The 11,151-nt window shown below is 42.1% G+C and overlaps 1 protein-coding gene across 1 annotated transcript in view; it reads right to left on the minus strand.

The window, feature by feature from the left end:
• PANX2 (pannexin 2) overlaps window positions 1-9,094 on the minus strand; it is a 44,753-nt gene extending 35,659 nt beyond the window's left edge. The window contains exons 1-2 of the mRNA XM_075857198.1: window positions 8,764-9,094; window positions 8,144-8,471 (exon numbers count right to left, since the gene is read on the minus strand). Coding sequence (XP_075713313.1) covers window positions 8,144-8,369 — 226 coding nt within the window. The 5' untranslated portion in view covers window positions 8,370-8,471; window positions 8,764-9,094. The remainder of the gene's footprint in view (window positions 1-8,143; window positions 8,472-8,763) is intronic.
• Between the last annotated feature and the right edge of the window lie 2,057 nt (window positions 9,095-11,151).

Raw genomic sequence — 11,151 nt, forward strand, 5'->3', positions numbered from 1 at the left:
TTTTTTGTTGCTCAGTTTTTTGAGCCAAACACAAGAGTAGACACGAAAAAAAAGGAAATGCATCAGTCTTTTCTTCATACTTTCCTTGTTTTTGGATCCACTTCTGGCTTTGGCTTATAAAACTGTGCAAAAAACGATATAAAAACCTGTGTGTGTTTGATCCTAACCTTATAGTATTTATGTTTTGTACCATGTTAGCATTAGGTATCGTGCAGATGAGTGGTAAAAGTACATCAATTAGGACTATCACTCAGGCCTTGCGGTCATCTATTAAACCACTGCTCAGATGAACAGTGGGGTGGGTGCTTAATTATTTCATAAATTTGTGTTTATACAGTGCAGTTTTGCTGCAGTTGTTCCATGGATTTATTTATTTTTATCAACAAAGGATATATATATCTTTTTTTTTTTTTTTTTAAAACCATGAGTACCTTATTTTTTGAACTATAGGATGCACCCATCTATAGACAGCAGAAAATATATATAAAAAAAAAATTAAAAAAAAAATCCTGGTAGCCTGAAATAGTGGATAAGGTTACTCTCTGGTGGTTTAGGGTAGTGCCCCCTTTCTTAGTGGTCTAAAGTAGAAGAGGTGTTCATATTTTATTCCCTGGTTGTCCAGGGTAGAAGTCGGGTGGTCAATATTTTATTCTGGATTAAAAGTTCATATCCTGTCTAAGGTATATAAGGGGGGTCAATATATTGTTCCCTTATGGACTAGTGTAAAAGGGGGGGGGGTTTATACTTAGCGGTGTAGTGTATGGGGGAGTTAATATATTATTCCATAGTAGTCTAATGTAAATAGGAGGTTTAGACCTGGTGGTCTGGTGGCCAGCAATGATTCCTGCTGTGTCCTGTCAGGAAGCTGAACGTGATGTGATGTGCAAATTGCATTCAACTTTCCTTCCCGCACTGCTCTGGTCATACACATCAGTGCTGACGAGGGAGAACTGTGCTCTCTATGATTAGGCAGAGAGCTTTATGAGCAGTCACACATTTCTTTCTTTAATAGGAAGATGAATGTGATTAGTTAAATTGTTCTCTGCATAATCCGTAAGAGCACTCTGCAGGATCATTAAGTAAATGGTCAGGTCCGGTACCGCAAAGCCCCCAAAGTGCAAACTATGAGGGTCCTTTTACACTGGCCGATTTTGGCCGTAACAGCGAGCACCGACCAACGAGACAACTCGTTGATTGGCGCTCGTTTGCTTCTTTAATAAGGAGCCATGTATGGGGACGAGCACTTGAAACTAGGATCACTTGTCCCCATACATTTCTATCATGTCGGCAGCACGTCTCCCTGTTTACATATATATATATATATATATATATATATATATATAGGGTCTTATTAATACATAATGCTCAGATTAGGCCGAGGCCAGTACATCTGGATTAAATTCAGAGAATTCTCTAGTAGTTTATACATGGCGCACGCTGTATTATAACTACTGTTTAGACAAAATACTAAAACAAACAGTTTTAAGAGGGGCATGTTTAGAATGCTAAACCCCAGCAGTATATTGACATTCCGGTGGTTTAGTGCCCTAAAATCTAGTGGCAGGATCCCTTTAAGGAATATTTTCTCATAGTGGTTCAACCGTCTCAAAGTAAAGTATTGTGTTACCTACAGGCTGCTCAAAGCTTCTGGAGGCTGAAAAATGCATACACTGCACTCCTTCCCGCTCCACATCAGACCCATGCACCATGATAGTTTTTCTAACTGTTTTAGACAGCCAGTATAGAACATTGGAAAGGCAATGACATGAGTTTGCATGTTAGTTACATTGTCATTATTTTACCTTCACATAGCATTTGCCATTCTATTAGTCAGCATTTGAATTTTAGACGTTCTTAGGATAGATATCTATCCGTGCAACGCTTGAAGTTGATGTTGATATGAAAGAGAAATATATTTTTTTAAAACTAATTCAAAACGAATTAAAAAAGATTCCCACCAAAAACGTCAAAATGACCATATATTAGTAAATCAGTAGTTAGAACAATATAAAGTTTGGTAATTATGTTATAGTTACATACTGAAATATTGGCTTTTTTTTAAAATTGAGTTGCGGCAGCCATTTTAGCAGAAGTGACAACAGTAAGTGCAGCCATATTGTTTGCCACTCATGAATTTGCTTTTTAGAAACTGATCAATAAGATAATGACAGTTTTAACATCAGTTTCTAAGAAAATCCACCCTGCAATTATCTAGTATCAGCTAGTCATTGGGCTATCTATCTATGGCAAAGTGGTCATCCAAATTGGAGGATCCATCCCGGCATATTTCTGCACAAGTCTTGACTGTGAGCTTGTTTAATGATTTGTACCTCAAAAACCTATCTAATGATAAGCAGCTTGGCTAGAATGCATTTTCCTATGCCACTGCATTACCATCCAAGCGTCTTTTTTCATAGGATTACCAAAAATAATGAAAACCATGATAATATTTTCAAGGAACACTAAATACTTATGCTGAGCTACTCTCCTGATCACTACTCTTTATTTCTCCATACACTCAAGGCCAGTTCACACACAGACATTTTTAAAACATTGACGAACAATCCATTATCTGAGGCTGCTGCGGACTGTCATTGTTGCCTAGCAAAGACTCTTTCAAGAGCCATGACCTCAGCAACAATAGCTATTGCAATTGTCACTACGGGCAACATTTACAGATCATGCCACCGATCATTTTTACAGTCTTATAATTTATTGTTGATCTTTCTCTGCATGCACACCTGCAAATTATTGTTGAGATTGCTGAGAAACAGGCGAATCATGATGATAATAAACTCATGGGCTGCTGATTTACCCTTATCTCTATTCCTCCTGCTCCTGTCTTCTTCCTGGCTGACAGGTGACATTCTTATGACCCAAACACGGATAAGAAAAAGCTTTCAACCATACACATTAAAGCATGTCAGGTTCTGATTTCCACTGCCTGACTATCTGTAAATATATAGATATTAAAATGATGATATTAGAAAAAAATCATTAGGGCGGGTTCACACATAGCGGAATTTCACTTAAATTCCGCTGCGGACACTCCGCAGCGTTAATCCGCAGCGGAGCCGTTTCTCCATTGACTTTCACTTTAATTTAGCAGTGTTCGTTTACACGATGCGTACAATTCCGCTGCGGAGCATAGGCTGCGGAGCGGAATTTGGTGTCCGCAGCATGCTCTGTCTGTTGCGGAGCAGTGGCGGACTGGTTGCGGACTCATGGCGGAATTTCTCCATTGACTTCAATGGAGAGTCAAAATTCCGCAATGAAGTCCGCAGATCTTATGTGTGCTGCGGAGCGTATTGTTTTTACTACCATGACATTTCTTCATTCTGGCTGGACCTATGTATTTCTAGGTCTACAGCCAGACTGAGGAAGTCAATGGGGCTCCCGTAATGACGGGAGCGTTGCTAGGAGACGTCTGTAAATAGTCACTGTCCAGGGTGCTGAAAGAGTTACGCGATCGGCAGTAACTGTTTCTGCACCCGGGACAGTGACTACCGATCTCAATATACATGTATCTGTAAAAAAATAGATAAGTTCATACTTACCGAGAACTCCCTGCGTCTGTCTCCAGTCCGGCCTCCCAGGATGACGTTTCAGTGTAAGTGACGGCTGCAGCCAATCACAGGCCAAGCACAGGCTGCAGCGGTCACATGGACTGGAGCGTCATCCAGGGAGGTCGGGCCGGATGCCGAAAGAGGGACGCGTCACCAAGACAACGGGCGGTAAGTATGAATTTCTTTGACTTTCACTAGGGAAAGTGCTGTCCCTTCTCTCTATCCTGCACTGAATAGGGAGAAGAGAAGCACTTTTCCTGCAGTCCGCAGCGGCCAGTCCGCATCAATTTTCTGCACATTTTGTGCAGATCCGCTGCAGAATCTGCAACGCAGATTCTGTGCGGCATTGATGCGGACAGTTGCGGAGGAATTCCGCCATGTGTGGTCATGCCCTTACTGAAATAACAAAAACTGGAAGATTATTCTGCAATATCCTCTAAGGCCTAGTTCACACTTTGGTTTTTTTATGCCGATTTTGACGAGGAAACCGAGTCGGAATCAGCAGCGAAAAACATGCGAAACTGCCTCCCATTGATTTCATTGGGAGGAGAAGGCATTTTTTTTCCGCTGCGCTTTTTAGCCGCTCGCGGTAAAAAAAAGCGGCATGCTCTTTCTTGCTGCGGTTCCGCCTCTGACCTCCCATTGAAATCAATGGGAGGCAGAGAAAGTTTTTTTTGCAGCGTTTTTTGCCCACAGCACTCAATGGCCACCCGCGGAAATAGCAGCACGAATTTGCAAGCAGGTTGAAATCTGCCTTAAATTCCTGAAGGAATTTTGATACAGATTTTTTTGCCTGCAAAAAAACTCTGTCTGAACAGGGCTAAATAACAATAAAAAAAATTCACACTAGTAAAAATTATTTTTTGTGATAATATACAATTTTTTGATCAGATAATAGATACAGGGTCTTACAATAGGTGAACTTAGCAACTTATTGAACACAGTACATTATTCTTAAATTGGACCTGTCACCTCATTTAGTAAATACTTGTATTGCCCATAGAATAATATTTCGGGAACATATTTAATTACAACTCTGCATTGTGCTGTTCCTCAATTATTCATATTAGAAATGTTTGAAATGAACAACTGGGTGCTATCATTCCCCTTGTCAAAGGGCGTGTCCCTACACAGTCTCACTCTTTTCAGCACTGATTGGACAGTGTCAATCTGTGTAAGGACACACCCCCAACTCGTAACACCCAGTTGTCAATTCATTTCTAAATTTATAGGAAGAATAACAGAGGAACGAAACAACGTAAAGTCTAAGAAAATATGTTCCAGAATTGTTATTTTCTGGGGAATACAATTATTTACTAAATCAGACATGTCAGAAAAGGTGACAGCGCCATTTTAAAAAAGCAGTTTAATTCAAATCTATATGTGAAATAAGAGATATTTTACTGAGTCTTTCTCTTCTTTCAAGCTGTTTAAAATTCAGTTCAGCTGTAACTATTTCTCGGTGGCAACCACAAATACTGCCACTGCAGAGGTTGTCACCCAGCTTTTCCACATCTCAGAATGACTAATCTGCCTAGTAGTATATCCCTAGTTCCCCCTTAAGGCTATGTTCACACGGGGTATTTTGCCGAGTTTTTTGACGCGGAAACCGCGTCGCAAAACTCGGCAAAAACGGCACGAGAACGCCTCCCATTGATTTCAATGGGAGCCGTCGGCGTCTTTTTCCCGCGAGCAGTAAAACTGCCTCGCGGGAAAAAGAAGCGACATGCCCTATCTTCGGGCGCTTCCGCCTCTGACCTCCCATTGACTTCATTGGGAGGCAGGAGAAAGCGTATTTCTCGCTATTTTATGCCCGCGGCGCTCAATGGCTGCAGGCGAAAAACGGTGCGATAATTGCCGCGAAAATGGGCGTGCAGGGAGAGGAATATCTGCCTCAAAGTTCCAAACGGAATTTTGAGGCAGATATTCCTCCCCCAAAATACTCCGTGTGAACATAGCCTAATGCTGTATAATGATATGCACAGTTGCTATTTTGTGTAAGGCCGGGTCCACATATACCGGAATTACTACGTAGTATATATGTATATTTGCGCAGGTAAAATCTGCTGTAGATTACAGTATCGGACAAATGGATGAGATTTTACAACATTTTTAATTTGTCACTGAGCATGACCCTTTAGAGATTTTCCTAAGGGTTTGCATGGAACTCAATCGTAAACAACTCTGTATGCCTCCATGTAAAATTGGAGGCACACAAAGGTATATATGGGTCCATAGCAGTATGGGTGCCATAAATTCAGGATTACTGTGATAGGGCTCCTGAAAAAGGCAATGTGCATGAGTTCCAGTTGTGGAAGCAGATTAACATTACTACTGCAATTACTGAAACAAAGAAAAGCCAGCAAGCACTGATTTTAACTATTTAGCAGCTGACATTTGCACGTTATTATGTTAAGACTGGACGTTTGCTTTCATCATAAGAAAACATAAGGGTATGTGCACACACACTAATTACGTCCGTAATTGACGGACGTATTTCGGCCGCAAGTCCCGGACCGAACTCAGTGCAGGGAGCCGGGCTCCTAGCATCATAGTTATGTACGATGCTAGGAGTCCCTGCCTCGCTGCAGGACAACTGTCACGTACTGAAAACATGATTACAGTACGGGACAGTTGTCCTGCAGCGAGGCAGGGACTCCTAGCATCGTACATAAGTATGATGCTAGGAGCCCGGCTCCCTGCACTGTGTTCGGTCCGGGACTTGCGGCCGAAATACGTCCGTCAATTACGGACGTAATTAGTGTGTGTGCACATACCCTTAGAGTTTGCTTTGTTTCCAAGGTCACTTTTGAGCATTTAAAGAGGCTCTGTCACCAGATTCTCAAATCCCTATCTACTATTGCATGTGATCGGCGCTGCAATGTAGATAATAGCAACGTTTTTGTTTTTTAAAAACGTTCATTTTTGGCCAAGTTATGAGCTATTTTATATATATGCAAATGACCTTTGAAATGGACAACTGGGCGTTTTTTTTTTCGTTATGTCCAACTGGGCGTGTATTGTGTTTTTAACTGGGCGTGTTTATGTGTATGACGCTGACCAATCCGTGACCAGTCAGCGTCATACACTCCTCAACATCTGCACGCTCCTCTCCTGAAATATTCTGTGCTGCTGTGAACTCTGCTCTTACCATTTGGTAGCTCTCAGTCTGTTACCTCTCCTCCATTCCTGTCCTCAATAACACCTTCACATGATTGGCAAGTCACCACCCCGCACAAGATCCTACTGCACGGCTGACAGCCGTCAGCTGTATAGCTAACAGTACGGTTGTGTTGGAAGCGCGCCCTGCTGTGTCTCAGCCTGACCTGTCCACGGAGTTTAAGGCAGCACAGAGTATTTCAGGAGCCGCGTTCTGCTCCCGTAGGTAAACGGGGTAGCAGCACTGCGAAGACCGCACGGAGAATTCACCGGCGGTCAGGATAGAACGTAGCAGCTAGATGAGGGGAACACACCCAGCTGCTAAGTGAGACACAGCAGAGCGCGCTTCCAACACAACCGTGCTGTTAGCTATACAGCTGATGGCTGTCAGCCGTGCAGTAGGATCTTGTGCGGGGTGGTGACTTGCCAATCATGTGAAGGAGTTATTGAGGACAGGAGTGGAGGAGAGGTAACAGCCTGAGAGCTACGTAATGGTAAGAGCAGAGTTCACAGCAGCACAGAATATTTCAGGAGAGGAGCGTGCAGATGTGCAGATGTTGAGGAGTGTATGACGCTGACTGGTCACTGATTGGTCAGCGTCATACACATAAACACGCCCAGTTGGACATAATGAAAAAACGCCCAGTTGTCCATTTCAAAGCTCATTTGCATATATATAAAATAGCAAAAACTTTACTGTTATCTACATTGCAGCGCCAATCACATGCAATAGGAGATAGGGGTTTGAGAATCTGGTGACAGAGCCTCTTTAAATGTTTCATGTTTTTTGGTCAAAATATAGTGTTTATATAGTCGGGTGGATGAATTAAATCCGGTAAAAAAAAAAAGGGAAGCAGTTGCTCAAAGCAACCAATCACATTCCAATTTTCATTTTTCAGAGGGCCTTTTTTTAAATGAGAGGTGTAATCTGATTGGTTCCTATGGGTCATTGTTCTACTTTTTGCAACAGTTTTAATAAATCTCCGCAAGTGTACCTACAATGCTCATAATCCTTTTGTATCCTTAGGTCAATTCACTTCTAAGGATGTGTAAGCATATTGATAGGGTAATAGAATATAACAATACAGTTTTTCTAAACTTTCTCATCCCACTAATAAAAATCACATTTACAAGACAAGACACGTTTCTGCACATAATACCTTCACTTCATGTGCCAAACACACATTCAGCAAGGAATGCACCAATTCATCTAGTCCCCATCACAAAATGTAAAATCAATAGCAGATGACAAATGGACTGCGGTGGTTTAGTTGAACTTTTGAAAGGGACTGCTATATTGGACTGCTGCATTCAAACCATACTATGTTTTAATAAAAATATGACCATTCAATTTTTAGGGAGGAATTAGAAACATCATGTAGGAAGCGGCTGAATTAGTGACATCACATTTGACTTACCAGCAAAGTTTTTTGTGAATACCAAGGTCACGAGGAGTATGGGGATAAGAACTGTGCCAATAATAACCACTCGGTCAAAGGGCAGCTCCAGCTTCAGCTGGACCAGGAGAGCTGCCAAAGATCCAGTTTTATCATCCTGCTGCCCCGGCAGGATCAATTCTTTCAGCTTCTCCCCAGCTAGCAAAGCAGTAGCCATGTCTGGATGGTTATCAATGATATGTTGCATAAGCTTTTATGATTTTAATTGGAGGCTTTTCTCCTTTGCTTTCTTTATATGTTGTCACCAGTTACTGAGATAACCAGTGTTGGTTCCGAGAAGAAGTCAAGTCTGTATAAAAATACATGCAGTACATATAAATAGTATGTAATGAATTTATAGCAAATGTTATCACATCATGCCTTTTTCTATTTATAGAGTGCAAATGCGTGCATTGAATGATGTATAAATAATATAAAGGAAAGGATAGAAACAAATGAAAAGCATAATTTTTTAATAAAGACTTCTGTAATTACAAGCAACATCTGCATTCAGCTGCAGCGCCACTGAAGTGCATGGCTGCTAAATAATTAACAGAAATCCTTATATATATATATATGTGCGCAGCTATGTTTATATTTACCTGCTGAATATCCCCTGTGATGCAGAAAGGTGATGTGCAGGGAAGCTGCCATCTACAGATTTCAGGCAGACTGAAAACTTACATTGCATGTCCCTGCAAGCCGGCAAACATTCAAATGACAATGAGTGAAGTGAGATTGTCATTCGCCTGGAAACCTGTCCCTAATGTTGCAAGATACGGCTGCTGGAATTTCCTACAATCTCAGTGCATCCTGATTAAATAGAGAAAGCGATATCTCCTGGATGAAGAAGTGGTAGTAAATAGGTATTCTTGTCAGCCATATGAACAGAGAAGAAAAGATACATAGCTATTCCATTCACTGCAGGGTACAGAAAGGAGGTGGGGTCTCTTGCTGTGGTGAAGCATTACAAGCTTCACTGCTCTATGCAACAATATGTGTTCTTTCTTCCTCCCAGAGACAGGATCAGATAGGCCATTCATTAATATTTGACGTTGATTTTTGCTTTTTCCTTAATTCCTAGTGTCTACAGCAAATTTAAAAACAGCATCCACTCTTCCTGCAATGCAGCTCTGTGATTCTTATTATAGAGCATGTATGTGTGCATTTATGGAGGCAATAATCTAATAATATAACTGAGCTGATGTTTTAAACCGGGACATCCAAATATTTCACAGTATATGTGGAAGAAGTAATGAAATCTACCTACATTTGCAGATCTGGACTTTAATAGGACTTGTCCTTGAGACAGTGAGTGGATGGGAATCAGAATATATATTGTAATGCGGCACACAGCCAGAGCCAATTCTAGCTTTTCTGCAGCTCAAGGCGAAAATTTAATTGGTGCCCCCCAGATTTTGATTGACATCCCGCTTGCTGTTCTACATCACTAACCGCCTCCTCTAACTCTTGCGGATGCGCCGTTGACTTGTACTGGCATTATCGGTGCAGCCGGGCAGAATACACCTACCTGCATGGTGTGTGCCAAAGTAGTACAAGGCAATAGTGCATCAGAGAAAGTTGGAGGTGACTGGTAGTGATGTAGAACAGCCAGGGAGATGTCAATCAAACATGGAAATTTGGGTCTGGAGGCAGGACTATATTACTCTTCAGGATAGCGGCACTGCCTCCATGACCCTTTAATGAGTAATTAGCATATAGCGTGCGTCTTTTTAAAAGTTGATTTTATAGATTTTGCTGCATGTTAAAAAAACATATAGGGGAATGTTTGGAAATATTGTCAAGTCATGTATTACCGCATGGTGGCAGTTCAAGGGGTTAAAACTACCTGACAGGTTCCCAAACATACAATGAATTGAAAACAATTCTATCTGCCCTGCAATTTTGTTATTATGAATATATTCTATATAATTACAGCTCCAGAACAAAGCTCATGCATATATACATAACCAGAACCGAGCTCAGTATATATATACAGCACCAGAACAAAGCTCAGTACATATATACAGCACCAGAAACAAGCTTAATACAAAAAAATACAGCACCAGAACCAAGTTCAGTGTCACGGCCTGTGGGTATGTGGAGCCATTAGGCCGCACCGCCATAGCGGGGAGGCAGCTGGTTAAACAACAGAGCACTCAAGCAATACAAAGTCCCGCACTTGGGTACCTGAATAGTCCAGACAGTGGCCAAGGCTTTAGCATGGATGGAGGTGGGTGCATCAGGTTACGCCAGACGTGGCAGATGACAGCAGGTGCAGCAGGTTGCGCCAGACGTGCCGGATAACACTGGACGTGCCGGATGACACTGGACATGGCAGATGACACAGGACATGGCAGATGACACTGGACGTGGCAGACGACAGCAGGTGCAATAGGACACGACACAGGCTCAGGAACAAGAACACAGCATGGGATACAGGTAACAGGGCACGGGTAACAACAGGACCAGGATAACACTAAGGGACCATTTGCAAGACTGACATGGGAAAACTAACAATGCTCAGGCAATGAGCAAAGGGACAGGGCCTTCTTATAGTCCAGGAAATCATGGGCCAGTTGATGATGATTTCCCATGTGCGCACGCTGGCCCTTTAAAGCCGGGCACGAGTGTGCGCGCGCACCCTACGGAACACAGCGGACTGGAGCGGAAGTGAGCTCTGGCGTCTCCTGCGAAGGAGAAATGCGAGCCAGCGCCCACAGAGCCATGGCTGCGGCCGCCGGGGTGTGAGTAATCCTGACGGTCCGGGGCCATGAACGCTACACTAAGTACATATACACAACGCCAGAACTAAGCTCAGTACATACAGTGAAGGAAATAAGTATTTGATCCCTTGCTGATTTTGTAAGTTTGCCCACTGTCAAAGACATGAACAGTCTAGAATTTTTAGGCTAGGTTAATTTTACCAGTGAGAGATAGATTATATTTTAAAAAAAACTGAAAATCACATTGTCAAAATTATATATATT

Source organism: Rhinoderma darwinii, chromosome 3 (genome assembly GCF_050947455.1).
Source record: "Rhinoderma darwinii isolate aRhiDar2 chromosome 3, aRhiDar2.hap1, whole genome shotgun sequence".
Classification (NCBI taxonomy): Eukaryota; Metazoa; Chordata; class Amphibia; order Anura; family Rhinodermatidae; genus Rhinoderma; species Rhinoderma darwinii.